Below are 20986 nucleotides of genomic sequence, written 5' to 3'. Positions count from 1 at the left end.
GTGTCCAGGGTTTCTACTTGGACTAGTCAAACAGGCATCCTCAGCCTAGCGAATACCAGAATTCCATGCGCCAGAAGGAAGGTGTCAGTGTTAACCGCAGTCTTTGTGCAAACAGTTTAGGCACAGTGAGCTGTTTTATAATTTATGGAAAGTTATACCAGTGAAGGACACTGATTACTGGTCAGGATTCCAGTCCTCAGCCAAGGACAGCCTCGAAAGCAGGCTTTTCTGAGGACAGCAGTCTCAGTCTGTTGCTGCTCGTTCTATTCTATCAGGGGAGTTATCTACATATCATTACTTTTACCACCCATTTTTATTATTGAGAGTAAAAAAAAATTGTAAAAAAATATAATGCACAATGAAATTTAAAGTCAGATCAAAGTGTCTAATTTCTTCCTAGTGAAATATGTGGTACTCTTAAGTCTCTTGTTCTTTTAGTATTTCTCTTGCCCATTTTCAAACATTGCTATAAAAATATTACTCATGGCAATTTTTGGAGCTTTTCATAATTAAAAAAAATGCCTCCAGGTTATGACCTCATTTATTGCCAAATAATTAGAAGGCTGTAAATTTCAGTAGTAAGTAATAACATAACAACCAGAACTTGAGTGGAAAGCTCAGAAAATAATTATTAAGACTTCAGACACAGTAAGTACTAGTCATTTACTTCCTTTTAATAGGAAAAACGTGGTCTTCGAGAAATGCGAGTTCTTGAAAATTTGAAGAATATGATCCATGAAACAAATGAACATACTCTTCCCAAATGCAGAGAAACTATGCAGGACAACTTGAAAGAAGTTCTCCAGAGATGTAAGTTTTTTATTTTGATTTCAAATTAATGCTATGCCAAATTTATTTTCTGAAGTATTATGGTGGGAAAGGAAAAGAAGAAACTTCTAATCAGGACACATGAAAGTGGTTGTCTAGTGACTAATGCAAGTTGCCTTGATATTAGGAGCATGCATCTCCAAAGCAAGATGTGTGCAAGGCAGTCCTTCTAGCATGCAAGAAAATCAAAACAATTTTACCTTTTAAAAAGAAAGTTACTGGGCTGGTATTATGGCTCAGTGGTAGAGCACTTGCTTCACACGCATGAGGCATAGGTTCAATCCTCAGCACTACATAAAAATAAATAAATAAAATAAAGATATTGTGTCCATCTAAAAATAAAAAAAAATTTTTAAAAAAGTTACCTGTAAGAAAATGTTTGATGACGTGGAATTAGGAGAATATGAAGTGGAAAGTTTTTAGTTCCGTTCCCCCCCCCAAAAAAATAATCCTTTCATAAATGTTTGTATTTTATCACTTTTCTTTATTAAGTGACATATTCTAATGTAGAGTGATAGTTGATCAAAAGATTATTTATTAGTATTTTTAATATCAAATCATAACATAGAGAAGCTTTATGAGTAGCTGATTTTAAAATTAGCAGTATATCAGAAACTTAAGGCTTCTCAGATTTATATTGAGAACATTTGAGGTATGATATACTGGCAAATAATGATGGGTTACTGAAGTACAAAATGGAAAAGTATCCTTGATAGTAGTGGGGACAAAACTGGCCTATAATAGAATGGCCGTGAAGGAGATCAGCAGAGACCTTGGTTCATAATGGAGATAAATGGCTTTGTGTGGAACTAAGTCCAGGCTGATGTACTCTATCTAATACTAAAAGAGGGTTGGAAGGATAAATTCCCGAGATCATATTTGGCTTGAGTGGGACAGCAAGAAGTCTATGTTTGTACAGAACCCAGACCCCAACAAACGTTCCAGTATTATGCTAAAAGGAAAACTGCAATTGTTATTAATCAGAATGTTTATATATGCATCTGATATGTGCCTATAACTCTTCTTTTCCACACTTTGATTATATAAAAGTAAATTGGGTGAAACTCAGTAGAAAACAATGAATAGCTATTTTGACTGGTTGCCTTCTTGGTCTGAAACTCTGAATAAAGGACAGCCTTTTGAAAGTAAAGTCTTCCCAGTGAAATAGAAAAATATTAACTGACAGTTTGGATACTGGACTGAAAATATATTTTCTTGAATGGATGAATTAAAACACAAAATGTGAAGTTAATAGGGTTCTAACATCTGTGAAATACTTTGGTCTTGTTGGCATTCGAAACCAGGCAATGGCTTTTGGAGCTGTTTTTCTGCTAATAGCAGGAAAAGCTTCTTCAGTTGGGCTCCAGCATAAGAATGTCCTTGTGCCTATTATGCTGACTGTCAACAGTTACAATGGAGATAATTATCTGCCTTTAAAGTTGATGTAGTTTTAAAAATTAGTCTGGACTTGGCTGTCATTCCTAGCAAGTTTTATTTTCAAAAACTTGACATTCTAAATTATATGTTAGCTTATTTATTTTCAGTACTGATTGATCAAGGAGTTTTGCAAAATCATGTAAGCAAGCTTATATATTGAATATTTTCTAAAGAGTACAAGACTAGTGATGAGTTTAGTTTTGTGCTTATTAATAAAGCCATGTCTGTATCTTCCTATACATGTTTGAGAACATACAGGGGATTCAGTCCATTGTCCTCCTAGAACCCTGCAGATGTGGACCATACTCCACTGGTCTGACATTGTACACAGAGCAGACTGTGGAACAGGAAGCCAGGGACCTCTAGGAGTCTCCCAGTGGAGAGTTGGGCCAGAATCCTCAGCTTGGCATCGTTTCTGCTTTTAGCTGCATTACTACTCACTTTGCAGAGTGTTCTGGGATTGGGTGAGCAGAGATTTTAGGCCAAAACTCATCCATGGTTCCTTAAAAACCACAAAAAGTAAATGAGTCTACCAGGAAACAAGAAAGCAACCGGGAAGGTAACTGGTCATCAAAATATTGCCTTTACATATTCTCATTCTGAATACATCAGTGGTGTCTGGGTTCCACTTATTGGTTATTCAATAGGCTTATAAATTTCACCAAGTTTGAGGTCAGAAGATCTTGCCTCAATGTCAAGGGTCCTTGATTTTAGAGAGTAAGGAGGACAAAAAGCTTCTAGGTTGTTCCTCAGATAACCTTACATGGCCAAAGTTGGAGAATATTCTCTCCCCTTCTCCCTCTCTTTTTAAGTACAGTGATTTTTCTTATTTTTAAAGGATCTTTTTAAGTGATAAGAAACGAAGAAAAAATAAATTCTTTCTCCCTTTCTCTCTTTCTCCCTCCCTCCCTCCCTCCCTTCCCCCCTACTCCTGAGTTAAACCCATGGCCTCACATATGTAAGCACATGATTTACCCCTGAGTTATACCTGCAGCTAAGAAAGCACATCATCTACCCCTGTGTTATTACACCCCTAACTGAGAACTTTTTAAAAGAAAGAAAGAAGAAAAAAAAAGGAAAACAATAAATCCCACTAAATAATTACCTAAAAATAACAAGTGCTTTTCAACTTTGGTGAAGATCATTCCAGACATCTGCTTGTTTAATCCAATAGAAGGATAGATGGAGGAGCCATCATTGGATGAGTAGATAGGGAAGGATTGAAAGGAAGAAAGAAGAAAGGACATTTGGCAAGAATGAGATTGTATAATTTTTAAATTGAAGTATAAATTTTTTATTTCATTTACATTTGACAACAAAAATCTAAAGAAAACAGAAGGCAATACCTTAAAACAAGTGTTTTTACTATAAAAGATAGTAGTTACTAAAAAATCATTCTAAGGAGAATAATTATAAAAAACATTTAGAAGGTGCAGTGTTGTTGCTGCTGTTTATTTTTATTGTTTCCATTGTTGGCAGCATGAATGCACGCCTCCCCAGTGGGAGGGTGGTGGGGCTGTGTCCCCGTCCTCTCACTTCTCTCCCCCACCCTCTTACTACTAAGTTCCCCTTTCCATTTATTGTATCTGTAATGGTATTATAGTTCTCAGTTTATTTACTTAGCAGTCTCACTTTTTATTTCATTCTGTATTTTATCATCACATTTGATTTCTTTCATTAAACTCATGTTGTTGATTTGTATGGCAAAGGACCTATCAAGAATTTTATTAGGTTTTCTTTCAGAATGGATGCTCTCACATATCATGTTCCTTTTCCCCTCCCTCATCTATTTTCTTGACAAATGAAAGTACATTCGAATTCTAAGGGCTTTGGCAACTTCTTTTCTCTTTCCTATTTTGACTTTTGGGGGATGAGTTGGATAGATGGGATTTTTATTCTTGATTCTTTACTAAAATCTGTGTTCCTATTCTTGGCCACCACTTTTCAGTGTTTGTAGTACACAGTCATAATTTTTTCGTATTTACTAAGGGATGAATTTTTAACCTTTTTTCAACTTTTTTATACTATTTTACTATTAGAATTTTCACCTCTTTTTTTATTTAACTATAAAACCCAGTAAAATAAATATTTATTATCCTCCCCACTTTATAGAGGAGGAAACTGAAATTTGTAGTGGTTTAACACTCCTGGTTCTATGGGAGGTTCTAGGAACTATAGTGCAAAGTAAATTCTGCTGACTCCAGAGCCCAAGTTCAGCTTCAGGCCGTCACCTTCTGTACAGCCAATAAAAGTCCTCCTTTCCTCTGGGACATCACTCTCTCTCTCGGATTCCCTTCTAACCCAGGCTCCTCCTTAGCTTTGTAGTTCCCACTTAGAGCTTTGACTTTAACATTGGGTTACCCCAACTGCCATCCTATCAATACTTCATTTCTTAGTGATCTCATATAGAATCATAGCTTTAAATGTCAACTGCATGCCAATCAATAATGCCATATTTTTGTTTTCAGCCTAGGCCACTCCTCTGAATTCCATATACAACTGCCTGGTCTGATAAGCATCTCACTATAACATGTTTAGAACCAAACTTCAAATTATTTTTGTTCAATTTTGAGACTAATTAGAATCTGATCATCCTTGCTACTTCACCAACTGCTACCATTCTGGTTTAAGCCACTCTCATCCCTTAAGTAGATTACTCTAGTACTTCATACCTGATCTCTTTACTTCTTCTTTTTCCTCCCTATAGTCCATCCTCCACAGAGAAGCCTGAACGATCCTTTTATATAACTAAGTTCTTGTCATAACTGACCTCAGAATCTCCTCATCTTGCATAGATTAAAAGCCCAAATCTTCATGATGACCTGGAAGTTTCTACATAATGTCCCACATTCTGACTTTTATTTCTTACCATTTCCTTTTCCCTCCCTTCATGCCAGCCACTGGCCTCTTTCACTTTCCTCTGATGCACCGAGCATACTCCCTCCCTCCCTCAGCATCTTTGCACTTACTGCTCCCTTGGAACACTCTTCTCTCAGATGCCTGAGCACCCTCATTTGCTGTAGGTCTCTGCCCAGGTGCTAGTGTGAGACCTTTCTTGGCCACCTCTTCCACTTGGCATTCCCTGGCTTCTCTGCCATGCTTTGTTTATCCATATCATCCTTCACCAGCTGACATGCTGAATGTTTACCTACATGTTGCCTGTTTTCCATACTGAAATTCAAGTTCCTTGAGCTTGGGGACTTTTTGTTCACTATAGTCTGACCTATGACTGTGTCTAGCACTTTGTAGCTGCTCAGTAATTATTTTTCATTAAAATGAATGAGTGATCCAACATCTGCTTCTAACACCAAACCAAAATTATTATCATGATAGAATTTCTCCTTTATGTTGGGAAAATCGGGACAATGCTAGCTGCATGTTTGGCACAATAACTCTATCAAGGTGCTAACTTCCTTGAAAAATCTTGGTTAAGAGAAAGGCATCTGCTAAATTCCTGACCTTTTATTATTTAAGTCAACATAGCCTCCTAAAACAGTGAGACAGCCGGGAAGTTTCTTTGTACTGAATTAGGTAGAGCCAGTAAGAGATGTGGAAGTGATAGGAAAGTTCCTAGAAATGAACTTTTTCCTCTTGGAATCAGTAATTATGAAGGAAGAGAATGTTTGGTGTAGGAAGATGATTTTCTTAGATTTTACAAAAGCATATTTCAGAATTCAGAAAAGAAACTTTATCTGTTGGGTAGCTAATGAGTTAAAATGTGTTACTTCACAGGGGCTGAAATTTCGTAAAATGGATGTTCTATCCAGACATAAAGAAAATTCTGTTGAGAAACAAGTATGCCTTTGTCAGATGTGTCATAACTAAAGGATGTAACAAATGACAAAATAAGTGGCACAGTCCTGTAACTCTTAGAGTAAGCTCAGAATGATCTGAAAATGGCAACCAACTAAAGACAGCAAGTTGGATTTTTAAGTTATGTTCACAGAGCCAGGAAGGGGGGAAAAAAACAGGAAATGATAGAACCACTGCCTGGGAAAGATGATGTCATCTTAATAAATGCTGCAGAAAGGAGGCAGATCTAATCAACTCCTATTTTGTTTTGTTTTCATCTTTTCTTTTAGGGAAAAAACAATGATTGGGAACCTAATTTTCAGTCCTTAAATATTGTCTTTGATAATAACTAAAATTAATGGTTGCTGATAAAAACATAGCTTTTTGAAAACAAATTCCTCCTCTTTTACCATATTCCCAGAGGGAGAAGCCTAACATTTTTCTGAAAGAGGAATCACAGTCCCTGCCCTGTTATGGAACTTGTGACCTAGTTGGGCCCAGCCTGGGGTGGGGTAGGAAGGCATAATTGTAAAACAATTAGATCAACCTCCAGTTTAAGCAAATGCAAGATAAAGTGGTAGAATACACATACACGTGTATCTGATGAAAGAATTTCAAATCAGGAAAAATCTTTATAGAGAATAACTAATCTAGGAAGGCTTTGTGAAGGCAATGACCTTAAACTCAGCTTTTGAAACAAAACATTTTAAAAAGAGGAAAGGAATAAAGAAAGCACTTTCAATAGGGTACTGCAGTAAATAGAATAATAGTAACAATAACATTTTGGGACTAATGGCTGTGTGCAAAGAGCTATTTTGGGTGATTTTATTAGTAGTATTTGAATTATTATAAGCATAATGTCTGCTGTTATCTCATGTAACAATCATGTCAGTCCTGAAGTCCTATTATTAGTTGTTATGCTCATTTTACATGCACATGTTAAAATGTATAGCCAGTATTCTATAAGATAGTTATTCTGCTTCTCAATAACAGAAATGCTCCTTGTGCCTCTAGTAACAGACTGCTTTATAGAGCATTTCAGCTTCTCTGCCACCTCCAAAAAAAGCCACCTGATGCTCACACAGCTCCATGAGACCACTACTTTCCTGCATCTTTTGCCCTTGCATAGATTACATTCCTTCCCTGCACTATCTTTCTTATCTTCTAGCAACTGAATTCTTATTTACCAATCAAGGTCAGCCTTGAATGTCACCATCATCCTAAAAAATTATTCCTCTGCCAAATTATACAAATTTCTCTGCAACTTGATCACAGTTCTTACTCTCCTATATTGTATTAGTTTCTTGACTGCTTGCTTTGTGTGTAAAGAACCATTGTAAGTGGTTTATTGTAGTAGTAGTAGTTATATTATGCATATCTGGTATAATTATCATGTCAGTCCTGAAGTCCTATTATTGGTTGCTATGCTCGTTTAATAAGTGAGGAGGTAAGGTGTGAAGGGAGTAGGAGCAGCAACAGGAACAGTGCTGGTACATGGTGAATGCTCAGTAAATATTTGATGAATGAATGACTGAGAAAACATGTCCAGGATCAGCCACACAACCAAGGGCTCAAGCCTGGATTGGGCTGACCAAGGCTTCCTCAGCCTGCATCCAAACATCTTTATTTGAGTGAAGTGAGAACACCTGTAAACAGAAATAATAGATCTGGTAAATGAAAAAATTTGAATGACTGAAGAATTGAAACTGGTTTCATTGATGAAATATTAAGAGGCAGTAAAGTATGGAGCCAAGTCTTTTGAGAGTCAGAAAGATTTGATTTGAAATGCTGTTTCCTGTTCTTATTAGTTGTATGATCTTCTTGAGTGACAGGATCACCTCTCTGTTCCTCAGATGTGTCATCCATAAAATGGGATGGTCTGTTTTCTAAGAGAAAAATAGGATTAAGGGGATTAAAGCATGTGAATTTCATTTTTGAATACCAAGGATTGAACTTAGGGGTACTCGACCACTGAACCATATATCCAGCCCTATTTTGTATTTCATTTAAAGACAGGGTCTCACTGAGTTGCTTAGCGTGTCACTTCAGCTGAGGCTAGCTTTCAACTGCCTCCTGCCTCAGCCTCTTGAGGTGCTGGAATTACAGGTGTGCACCACTATGCCCGGCAAGCATGTGAATTTCTTAGTGCAGGTCTTGGCACATAGTAAATATTCAAATAACTTCAGTAATGAATACATGAGTATCCCTTATCTGAAATGCTTGGTAATAGAATCGTTTTGAATTTTGGCTTTTTTTCTTTTATTGATCTCAGAATATTTGCACATATGATCTCTTGGGAATAGGACCCAAGTCTAAACAGGAAATTCGCCTCTAATTCATATATATCTTATTCGTATAGCCCAAAGGTGATTTTATGCACTAGTTTTAGTATGCTTGCGTTTTTGCCTGAGACCTACTGCGTAAAGTCGATTTAGAATATCCCACTTGTGTTGTCAGAACTCAGAAGGGTTTTGTTTTGTTTTGGTTCCAAGGATTGAACCCAAAGTCACTTAAACACTGAGCCTCATCCCCAGCCCTTTTTGTTTATTCATTTTAACTTTGAGGCAGGATCTCACTAAATTGCTTAGGGCCTCAGCCTCCCTAGCTCTGAGATTACAGGTGTGCATCACTACACCCAGGTAGTGCTCAAAATGTTTTGTTGAATTTTGGAGCCTTTTAGATTTTGGATTTTCAGATTAGGGATACTCATCCTGTACGGGCAGTTTGGGTTCTTAAGAAATGGAAATGACTTAATAGAAATGATCTGGAGAGTTAAACTTGTACTGGCTGCCAGGATATATTAGAAGACAAAAGAGCAGGGGTGAGAAGAATGGTAGAAAGTTGTTGAAACTATCTAGAGGTGAAGCACTGCCTGCAAGAAAATGGTGGTGTGGGTGAGGAAGGGTGGGAGTCATCGAATTGGAGAGATGAGGGAAAGCCATAATTCCTCAGAATGCAGCGATCAGAGAATTCTGAGGTTGTTCTTGACACTTGTCATTGAAGTCAGTACACATATGCCCTTTGGCTTGCATATCTCAATGCTCAATGATGATGGTCATTCTAATTACAATATCCCAAATATATTGGCAAAACTTTTTTTCCCCTTTAGCCACCCACCAGCCATCAAAATGATCAGTTTTTTTTGTAGTTTCTTGAGATTAACAGAATCCAAGTCAGTCTCTCCTGACTAAAGGCTAACAATTGTAAACCAACTGTCTGTTTTATTTCAGTGCAAGCAGCTAATGACTCCGTCTGTAGACTCCAGCAGAGGGAACAGGAACGAAGAAAGGTAAAAGTAGATAATGAGCATGTGATTCATGGATGTTTCTTTTCATTTTTTAAATTTTTTTGGTACTGTTGATTGAATCCACACTACCACTGAGCTATATCCCCAGCTTTTGTTTTGGGGTGAGGGGGGTTTACTGGGGATTGAAGTCAGGGCACTCAACCTCTGAGTTAACATTGCCAGCCCTGTTTTTTATATTTTATTCAGAGACTGGGTCTCACTGAGTTGTTTAGCTCCTTGCTTTTGCTGAGGCTGGCTCTGAACTTTCGATCCTCCTGTCTCAGCCTCCCAAGCTGCTGGGATTAGAGGCATGTGCCACCATGCCCAGCTAAAGAACTCTTTATTTTTTATTTTGAGACTGGGTCCCGCTAAATTGCTTCAGGCCTCTCTAAATTGCTGAGACTAGCTTCTTCCTGTGATCCTCCTTCCTCAGCTCCTGAGTCACTGGGCTTACAGGCATGCACTGTAACACCCAGCTCTCTGGGTGTTTATTATCATCATATCATTAGCAGTTGCTTTTGATCAGAAAATTCTCTGAATTATTTTGATTTATACAGTGAGTTAAAGTTAATTTATTGAATATGGGTTGAGGAGATGTGGTCACATGGTCACACCATCAATATTTTTATAATTCAAATTGCAGATCTCTTTTTTATCTTTTCAGCATTTTCACCTTTTCCCTGAAAGTGGTATTTGTCTCACAAAGGAGAGAGAAAATAGAAGTTTTACATGTAGCAAAAAAATACCCACCAGATTGGAAATATAAATCTTTCCTTTGAGCCTTAAGCATAGACTATATTATGTATATTTCTTCTAGAAAAGGAAGCATTCATGCCTGCAGATGGGTTATTTAATGAATAGTCATAGGAGTATGTGAATCACTTGATGGGCGGTGCTTTGCTTATTTGAATTATATCTTAATTAAATTCAGATGTGGAAAACAGCATATGAATTTAAGTTTCTGTGATAATTTGGTGTTTTCACTTGGACTTTTCATAAAGTGCTTTTGTAACTTATTCATCACTCTAAGTAAAGATACACCTATAGTTACATTAAGAGATGTGAAAATACTAAGTCACTCTGAAAACAATTCCTTTTTGCGTGTGTGCATATCAGTAAATGTTACTATCTCTATCTCTTTGGAAATGTTGTAGTTAATCCACAGTACAAAGTTCAGATCTGTTACTACATAAGTATATAATGGAATGAATCTTTCCAGGGCTTTAATTTCTATACTCTGTACTCAATTCCAGATGTAAAGTTTGAAAATTCAACATTTGGATGATTTAAGTCTTACTGAAAGGACTCAACTGATGGGAAGGCTGCCCAAGGGTAGTAGGGTCCCAGCAGGCAGGGTCAGGGAGCACAGCCACTGCTGAGCACATGGATGAAATAGCAAGTCACAGAGCCATAGTTGGGACTGTCCATTTTGGGGTGTAGTGCCAGCATGATGCTCCAAAAACTTCGAAGGCAGGCATGGGGGCTTGAGTGGGTCATACCAGGCTGGAGAGCAGATGATTTTTTAATCCTCTTCTTGCTAGGTACCACTGTGTATGAAAGTTTTTCAATTTGTTAAGTTTAAGACAATCGCTACACTCAAGGAGTTAAAAGTTGGGGGGCTCCAAACCCCTAAAGCTAACACAATGTAGGATAGTAAGAACTGTGATCAAGTTGAAGAAAAATTTGTGCAATTTGGCAAAAGGAATAATTTATTAGGAAGATGGTGACATTCAAGCCTGACCTTGATCAGTCAATAAGAATTCAATTGCTGGATGATAAGAAAGATAGTGCAGGGAAGGAATGTAACCTATGCAAGGGCAAAAGATGCAGGAAAGCAGTGGTCTCATAGAGCTGGTGTGTGAGCATCAGGTGGTTATTTCTGGAGGTATTAGAGGAGCCAGCCAAAATGCTATATGAAGCCATCTGTTACTGGAGGCACTAGGAGCATTTCTGTTATTAAGAAGCAGAATAACTGTCTGATAGAATACTGGCTATACATTTTAACATGTAGTTCTCTTGGCTTTCAAAATGGAAAAGCATCCTGTGCCTCATCTACTTCTCTGACACGTTGCAATGTGACTTAAGCAGATTAGGGTGAGTTTGCACTCACACCTGAGTTGGTCTTTCAGACATGTCAAAGCAGTTACAATTCTGATAAACAGAAATTCTTTTTATTCTTGAGTAGGATGAACCCTTAAACCATAATTGGAATATTTCCTCTTATCACTTTGAATTATATTCATATTTAACATATTAGCCTTCTCTATATAGGAAAAAAATGACCAGACTGCATAAAAAAAAAATCTGGCTTCTTCTGTTTGTAATGATTGGTTCTTTTATTAGCTGACTGTAAGCCCTTGGACAAGTCCCTAAGCTTCAAGCACATGGGAGACTGAGGCAGGAGGATCACTTGAGCCCAGATCAGTCTGAGCAACATAGTGAGCCCTGTCTCAAAATAAAATAAAATAGAAAGGACTGGGGGTGTAGCTCAGTGGTCAAGTGTCCCTGAGTTCAGTCCTCATTATAGAGAAGGGAAAGGGGGCAGAAGAAGCAAGAAGGAGGACCAAAAAAGGTGGGAGGAGGGTGGCTCAAGGAATTAGACCAGTATATTTCTTAACTGTCTTTATGTCTGAGAATGTTGTTATACTAATTTTTGTAAAATACTAAAAGTTAATGTTTTTAAATGTACTGCAAAGCTGAGTTTCACTGAGAATTACTGTAGAGTATGTGAAACCTCTGTTAGTGAGGAACCACCCTGATTTTCTTCTCTCAAGATGGTTTAGTAAAATTAATCAGCTTAAAGGTAAGGTATTAAAGGGATGCATTTTCACAGCCCAGCAAAAAGTGAAAATTCTTTATAGTCTTAGTGGGACAATGAACCTTGTGTCTTAAATTTTTATTTTTTTTAATGTTTATCTACTTACTAGAACAATTTGAAGTATGGATCTTTAGGATTTTTTTAAACTGCCATATCTAGCTTTTTCTGAAATTTTCACATGGCAGGGTGTTGGACTATATGTACAGTCCACCTCCACCTCCATGTGTGTGTGAGAGAGAGAGAGATAAGTATGTAGAAGACAAAAATGACTTCTATTTGCATTTTACAGGCTAATGTTAATTGTTGCTTTTGCTTATCCTGTTGGCCACATTTTGTATATTTGAAAGGCTCTCAAAAGCAAAGAAAGATGGGAGTAGTGATGGAATAAAATAGACTATTGCCATTAATCATTACTTCTTTTTTGCCAAGACAATTTGTGGAATTCTGCCGGAAGTAAATTGATAAGCATCATTCAGCCAAATCACATTTCCCACAATTGATATCTAAAAGTATATTCAGAAGAACAATAAATGCACATTCCCTACTTATTTAACATGTCTTGAGAACTGCCACTAATACAAAGGTTACATTTTGGGTGCTAGCACTAAGTAGTGAATTGAAATGCAATTGGTTTATAAAGTTCACTAGCTCTGAAAAATAGGCCATTAGGAGACAGAAGGTGATTGATTTTGTCAATAATTTAAATTTAGGTTCATGTGCAGCATCCACTCTTGAAGCGCTGTCCAGCCACCCCAGAGACAGTGAAATAAATGTAACTGTTTCGATCTTGTCCACAGATATTTATTAGATTTGGTTATGTTTCTTCATAATTTCTTTTCATGAGGGAGATGAGATCATATAAAGCCATATTCTTGAAAAGATTTGGAGAATACTGAGAAATATTTTCTGCTCTTTAAAATAATTTTTGGCACTTGTACTGATATTTCTTACCAAAGTAGATTTTTCTGTGCCTGGGTAAAGTGTGTGTAAAATTAACAGCACGTATATTGCTGACATATGTTCCAGAATACTTTTTAAACCTTAGTTGGATTATTCAGAATTGTTTCTTACACCAGCATTTTTCACTTCGATGCTGTTGACATTTTGGACCAGATAGAAAGGTCTTTGTTCTGTTGCTGAGGATTGCTGCCAGTGCACCATGGGTTGGCTGCCAGTAGCTCCTCCCCTGACCTCTGTTACAATGACCAAAAATCTCTGGAGAAGGAAGCACTCCCCCCACCCCAGTTGAGACTCACTGATTCTAACTAATGTGAGCAAAACTATCTTTATTTTGTATTCCGGACTTTATTTATTGAACTGGTTCTAGATATAGTTTAGCTTCAGGATTGGTTTTTATTTAAATTTATCTTTTATGGGATATAGATAGATATAGATAGGTATCTCAGTATATTATTACTATTTCTTTCTCTGTTGTGACTTAATTTGTACAATTTACTCATTGCACAGGCTAATGTTAATTAGATATAATACCATTGCCGCTTATGACTTCTGCTACATGTTGTAGCTCACTAATAAACTTCCTCTTCATTTTCTTTTAAACTTAGAATTTTCTCAGTTTATCCCCAAAAGAAAGCAAATATATCCATTTAAGAATGCAATTGTTTTCATCTGAAACTTGATTTCAATTTTTTTTATTGTGGTAAAATATGTACAGCATAAAATTCACCTTCTTAACCATTTTTTCCCCCTAACCATATTTTTAAGTTTACATTGCAGTGACTTTAAATATATTCCCATGGTTATATCACCACCAACTCTCGGTAAAACTCTTTGATCTTGCAAAACTAATGAGATTCTGTATCCACTAACCATCAACTCCCACTTCTCTCTGCCCACACTCCTCAGAACCACCATTCTACTTTCTGTCTCTGAATTTGGCTGCTCAAAGTGGAATCATAATATTTTGGTTTTTTGTGACTGGTTTGTTTCTTTAGTATTATATCATCAAGGCTCATCTGTGTTTGTAGCATGTTACAGACTTAAGTTCCATTTTAAGGCTGAAGAACTATTCCATTATGTGTATAGACCACATTTTGTGCACCTATCCACCTGTCTATGGGTGCTTGGGTTGCTTCCACCTTTGAGCTGTTGTGGAAAATACTGCTGTAAGCATGAGTGTGTAAATATCTGTTCACATTCTTGCTCTCTGTTCTTTGGGGTATGACCTCAAAGTGAAATTACTGAGTCATGTGTGATTCTACATTTAATGTTTGGAGGAACCTCTATAATATTATATAGCTAGGTTTACAAAAAAGCCCAAGTTTTTGTCTTCCTTAAACATGGAGCTCTTATAGGACTTTTAAAAACTGTTTTGGATGAAAATCTTTAAAAATATATTCTGTGTTCTTCTATGCATAAATTTTATATCATGGAGAGAGAGTGGGGTTGGGATCAGAGAGAAAGGATTGTGTTTCTATACCAAATGCCTTCAAATACTGTGCTTCGGGTTTTTCTGTCTCCTCCTTTGCCGTAGGCTGACTATCATTTCTTCATATCTCATTTATCAGCTCTTTCTTATTTGTGATTTTTCATATGGTGTAGTCCTGAAAACCAGTTAACTAGTTAGAATTGTGATAGGCCAAATAGGTTCAGAATCTTCTGAAAACAGCATTCTTGCCAATGGACTTTGTTACATCTTTTTTTTTGTTGTAAGCTCAAAGACCCTGCTGCATAGTTCCTCAGCTAAGTCTCAAGGGGATGTTCTTCCCGGGTAGCTGAGTTTTATATATGTGAAGACTGCAGTGTTGTCAATATGGAAACATACAGTCAACTTCTCTGTTTTTTGTGTGTGTAATTTTTATGAAGAGTGCATAGCAATTATTATTATTAATGGTGAGAGACTAAGAAATTAGGTCAAGTAGACTGACCTCAGGAACTTCAAGAGAAGAAAGCAAGACTGGGTTTTCATTTGGGGCTGGGGATTGTCAGCTTTCAACTTGTCTCCTGGACTTTGAGAGAAAGCAGTGATATAACTGATGTGGGAAGGCCACTTGGATGTGTATGTCTTTAGTTATAATGTTCTGTAGTACAAAATGGAGACACTGATTGTTGGCAGCCAATTCATCAGCAGTGGCTATATCCAGGAGGAATGCAGTGAATATGAAAAATGGGAGGGGCAAACTTACTTTATTTGCATTACTTGTATGCTTCAATTTATTACAAGAATCTATTGTTAAATAAAGTAAAGGGGCTGGGGATGTGGCTCAGGTGGTATCGCGCTCACCTGGCATGCATGAGGCACTGGGTTCGATCCTCAGCACCACATAAAAAAATAAAATAAAGATATTGTGTCCACCTAGAACTAAAAATCTTTTTAAAAAAATTTAATTAATTAATTAAAGAACAAAAACTTCACTACCCGGGGATAAAAAGTGGAGTGATCTGCCTTCTAGATGCTGTGCTTGTGATTTCTATAATAATATTTAATTTTTCTTAAGCACCTCAGGTACTGAGCTAGGAAGTTGACATGTATTACCTCTAGTCTTCATAAATATTATTTATTTTTGAACAAAGTAATATTTTTCTCATTTTTAGATTAAACTTTAACTTAGTGTCTTTAGACAACTGGCAATGGGTGAGTTAGAACTTGGAAGTGAGATGCATATGGTTCCCAAGTCTGCTGCTCTGGATAAAAAGTGCTGCCTGATAGGAGTAGGCACCCAGGCCATCAGCCAGATCAAAAGAGCAGCTAAGCCAATTATGTCTGTGGCACATGCCTGTAATTCCAGCAGCTCAGGAGGCTGAGACAGGAGGATTGCAAGTTCAAGGCCAGCTTCAGAAACTTAGGCTGTCTCAAAATTAAAAAACAATAAGGGCTGGGGATGACACTCAGTGGCTGAGTGTCCCTGGATTAAATCTCCACAACCATAAATAAGTAGATAAATAACAAAGTAAATAAGTAAGTTAAAGCAAGATAACTATGTTGATGAAGTTTTAATTTTTATTCTGTTTTTAATCTGTGACTTTTCTGTGAGACTATTAATAGTTTTTGGCAGAAGTCCTACCAAAAAATTAATTAAACTCTTCATGTATTGTCTTTTTTTTTTTGGGGGGGGGGGGAGTTGAAATCCATAAGGCTGAGAAGTTAAAAAGGAGTGTGCTGAAGTTGTTTCCCTTCCCCTGGTATATGAACCCTTTCTCACCACCACTCTAGTACTTATTCAGATCCCTACTACTAATATACAAGCTTCAGGCTCCAGCCTCTGAGTGGCCAGTCGAGTCTCTGAGCCCACCAGGTGTCCCTTTCCATTAGAGCTCTATGGAGTTAATATGGAGGAATCAGTTGTGATTTCAGATGCATTATAGGCTTCTGTGGTTTGCTTCTGTCACAGTTTCCCTTGGTTTGTTTAAAAGAACATAGCGGGAATCAAAACCACATCAAAACTTCTAACATGCATGTAGAATACTTGAAGAAAATATAGAAAGTTACTTTTCATACCCTTTTTTTAATTTAATTCTTTGTTGTGTGTGTTCAAAGATAATAATTGAAGTTTTTCTTTCAGGGTAGAAAATTAAGTTGCTGTTGTTTTTCTACAGTAGTATTCCCTATTTGTTGCTGTAGTGCTCCAAAGAAAAACCCTTTTATCTTTATAGAAACTTTAAGGACCATCTCAAGAAGAATTTAGATATTTGACATATTCGACCTTAAATATTTGAGAAAACACTAATTTGCCTGTTTTGGATGTTGATTTGCTTTAAGGGCTAGAATTGAACTGAAGAGATTTCTCGATTTCTCCTTCAGTAGCTAATGATCTATGATTCCTTCTAATGTACTCAAAACATATTATGTAAGACAGACATTTTAATTTCTTATGATTGTCTTAGCATATGTTCTTTAAACTTGATAAAGTATATGTAATTTGGAACTTGAGAAAAATAGAGGTATTAAAATTACTTGGATTTTTGTCATTTAAGGATACTAAACACCTATGAATTTTCAAAAATGTGAGTACTCATGTTCAGTTATAATTAAAAAAGCCTTCAGTGTTTCTAATGTGTCCTATTCTTATTGGATGTTAAAATGATAATGTAATTTTTCTTATTGTGATTTATAGTTGATCATTACAGAAACCAAACATCAAGCAATAAAGTTACATTTGTCTTATCTGCATATAGAAATAACTGTATAGAAGATCTTAGGTGATTTTCACATTTTCTTTTCTCAGATGTATCATGACCACTTAATAGCTACTGAGAAACAGCATCAACTCCAGTGGGAGGATTTCATGAAAGAACAACCCCGCCGTCAGGCTGAGGTGGATGAAGAACACAGAAGAGCCATGGAAAGGCTTAAAGAACAATATGCTGAGATGGAGAAGGGCCTAGCAAAATTCTCAACTTTTTAAGAACTTGAACAACAACATTCACAAATGGAGGAGAATTCATTGACTGCTCCACAAAATACTCCCACCAACATTTAGCCTCTGCTTCAAGCTTAGCAATACCTTCAGTGGCACTCTTCGGTGGCACACGGAGAAACTGCAGCTGGAGCCTGACTGAATGGCCAAGAGAAGAAGAGTGCTCTACCATTCCTGTTTCAAGTGCCTAAATATGATTATTTGAATGGGGAAGAAGAGGGGGAAAATGGGATGAATTTACTCTTTGTCAGAATTTGATTTGTTTTCTGATCATTAGCTGAGAGAACTATAACTACAGACTTCTTAGAAGGATCATTCACCTCATTCTCATACAGGGTTGATGTTAATTACTGTAGCTTAAAAGGCAGGTAGCATAGCTGCCTCCCACAGCTTCCCTGGCTGTGAGAGACCTAAGGATGCATGAAGTGTTATTCCAAATGAGTAATGTAAACAAACAGCTGGTCTTGGAACAAAGATCACATTTAAAAGAGGGAATGATCAAAGCATTGTCTCCACTATGACAAAGATGGCTGCGATGGTGCTGGCACTGTCTGTTGGGAAAGATCAGATTTTGCAGTGCAGCAGAGTGCCGTTCATTTCCCTGGAGGACAAGACGTGTGTGTTAAGTTTGTGGCCTTCCAGCTCTTACTATTTTCATCTTTTGAAACATGCTTAGGAGGAAAAGCTTACCAAAAATATATGTTGGCTTTTAGCCTTTTTCCAAGAACCACAATCTTGCCCGTAGTATTTACCTCATTTTTGTGTCTATTTTTCTGTGGGTAAGCTTTATAAGATAAATAACATCTATACATGTTCAACTGTTTAATGAGTAATTAGCAAATTCTGCCAAGGAGTCCCTCTGGAACCATATAAGCATTCTGGCTCTGAAAGAACCAGAAGTGTTTGTCCACGTGGCAAATGATCCATGTTAAATGTAAATCCTTTTTAATGTTCACGTCTGTTCTCATAAGCAGGTGTATTATGATGAAACATGTACCAATTTTGTCATCACTGTGATTCTTAAAATTCTGCATTTAACAATTGAATTGAAGAACTAAGTTGATTTTGTTTGCCATAAACCAAGCAAAAGTAAATGCAATAATTTCAAGAGAATTATGGAAAATTAATTTGAGGTATGGCCAAATCTTTCTAATAGTTTTCATTGCTTTTCAGTCAAGAAAGGTACAAGAAAGAAAATAACTTTCTCATCTTATCTCAGTGTTGCGACTGCAGAAAATTGACAAAGCTTGACTGTGTAAACTTATGGCTTACTGTCAAAGCTTCATTCTTGGCTGCATGTTGAAAATGTGATTAAAGTTAATAGAGGAGATGAAATAAGTATTTGAGATTTCTTTCAATAACACTGAACTTCTGCCAACTTTCTCTGTCTGCTACTGTAGGCTTGACAGGTTCATCAATCATCCTCTGGTACCTGGACTAAAAAGAGTACTTGCTGACACTAAGGCATGCTGGAATTTTCTTAATTCTCTTTCAGTGGATGGAAAAAAAAAAAAAAACTTCCAAAAATATCCCACACATAAAAAGGGAGGGGGGCCTTAAATGAAAATTCCCTTTGTATCATAGGCACTTTACGGAATGCCATTAATCGCCAACACACCATTGAACAGATGCTGTAGCCAAGAACTCGGGATTATATGTGTGAGTGGGAATGTGCTCTGTGGTTGCTCAACTGGCACAGGAAAACTTTTCTGATAGTTTTTGTTAATCTCACATGAATAAATACTTTACCTTGTAAGTTTGTATATATTACACAAGTGTCTAAGAGACTTTTAGACCAAAACAAATTCAAGGGGTTCTTGAGCTTTAAACAGTAAGATACTCAGTTCTTTCTTTGTAATTTTGTTATTCAACCTGACTTCTAAAAGGGCTGGTTCGTTTACCCTCCTTTTGATATTTTTAGTGCTGAACACTTTTGCTTCTGTTTCCCAGTTTTCCAAACTACTTTTGTTATGTATTTATTTTATGTAAAAATTGATATTAATGATTTCATAATTTACATTTCTGCTATGTTGAACAGAAATACTGTGGGTCCTCTGAAGTTCACGGGATTATGATTATCAAATGAAGTAATATTTTGTGATTTTAAAGCACTATAGAATTATTTAATTATTTTAAATTCTAAGTATTTTCCAGTATTCATTATGATTTCTTGTCTGAGTGCAGGAGGCTTTTTCCCTTCATTTCCTAACAGATTTTTAAATTCTGTTTTGATTATTGATTCTTTAATGGAATTATAGAGAATAGATACATATAATACTGATCTGCTGAAATTCGTTGATAACTGCTTTAAGACCTAGACGGTGGTCAACTTATGTAAATGTTTTTTGAAAAGTATACATATTTTCCAGATGTTGCTTGTTCATTAGAACAACATTTTTTTTTGTATTGCTCAAATTCTCTATTTTACTGTTACCTTTTTTCCTTCTACTTGATCTCATATTCTGAAACATGTTAGAATTTTCTAATGGAGTTACTAATTTCAATAGCATCTATTTCTAGTGATGCTTCAGTTTGCATTGCCTTAAAACATAAACTAATTTAGTATTTATATGGGATTTTTATCCTTTTGTTGGATTTCTCTATTAGGTTTTAAGTAGGTCTCTTCAAAACTATAAATGGCTCTGTCTTTCCCTCTGGGTTTTCATTTTATTTTCCACACTGAAGCCGAGAATGTGATGGGATTAGGTACACTACTTTCATACATGTCAGCATGGGGTTCCACTGACCTGTAGAATTTGAGCTGTTCCATGACCGAAGGTGCCAGAGATAAGCATTGAAGAGCTTGTACGTTGAAGGTACTTTTCTGAGATAAGTTCCTGAGTAAGGTGCTTCACTCTGGGAACACTTAGGGCTTCTTTACAGTAACCCTGAAGAGGTTAGCCGAGATTCCAGGTTACCTCACTGGGCCTGTAGAATTCCCAGGGAATTACATTAAAATATCAAGTTTGGGTGCCAAATTTGTGGCTTCCTCAAACCAGAACTCATGATAAACTTCAATATTTTCCATCACTTCATTGAGTGAATACAGTTCTGCAGTCAAATTACTTAAAAGTGTAATTTTCTTTTTGGTTATTTTTTAAATTGGGGAGTTTAATCTATTTACATTTGTTGAAATTACTAATTTTAGGGATTATTTTGTGGTTTATTTTATTTCTTGGTTTCTGTCCTGCCTTTTCTGTTTTTTCAAAGCCCTTTTTCTTGTCTTCTTTTAGATTGAGTTTTGTTATGTTAACTTGTAATAGTTTATATAAGTTAAGTATTCAAATTTTATCTTTTAGTGCTTATCAGGAAATTTAACTTGCACAGTTAACAAAATCTAAAGTTAATATTTTTACTCTCTTCCTAAACTTTTAATTAGAGACTTTAGAACTGTCTGATAGTCTCCCCTAAATTTACAAATACATTATTGTCTAGAATTTTAGTCCT

The 20986-nt window shown here is 36.4% G+C and overlaps 1 protein-coding gene across 1 annotated transcript in view; it reads left to right on the top strand.

The window, feature by feature from the left end:
• Positions 1 to 19024, top strand: part of Bloc1s5 (biogenesis of lysosomal organelles complex 1 subunit 5) — a 41140-nt gene extending 22116 nt beyond the window's left edge. The window contains exons 3-5 of the mRNA XM_026384644.2: positions 681 to 810; positions 9288 to 9346; positions 17348 to 19024. Coding sequence (XP_026240429.2) covers positions 681 to 810; positions 9288 to 9346; positions 17348 to 17527 — 369 coding nt within the window. The 3' untranslated portion in view covers positions 17528 to 19024. The remainder of the gene's footprint in view (positions 1 to 680; positions 811 to 9287; positions 9347 to 17347) is intronic.
• The last annotated feature ends 1962 nt before the right edge of the window (positions 19025 to 20986 follow it).

Source organism: Urocitellus parryii, chromosome 8 (genome assembly GCF_045843805.1).
Source record: "Urocitellus parryii isolate mUroPar1 chromosome 8, mUroPar1.hap1, whole genome shotgun sequence".
Classification (NCBI taxonomy): domain Eukaryota; kingdom Metazoa; phylum Chordata; class Mammalia; order Rodentia; family Sciuridae; genus Urocitellus; species Urocitellus parryii.
The sequence above is the reverse complement of the archived record's forward strand: the minus strand, read 5'-3'. Positions and strand labels throughout refer to the sequence as shown.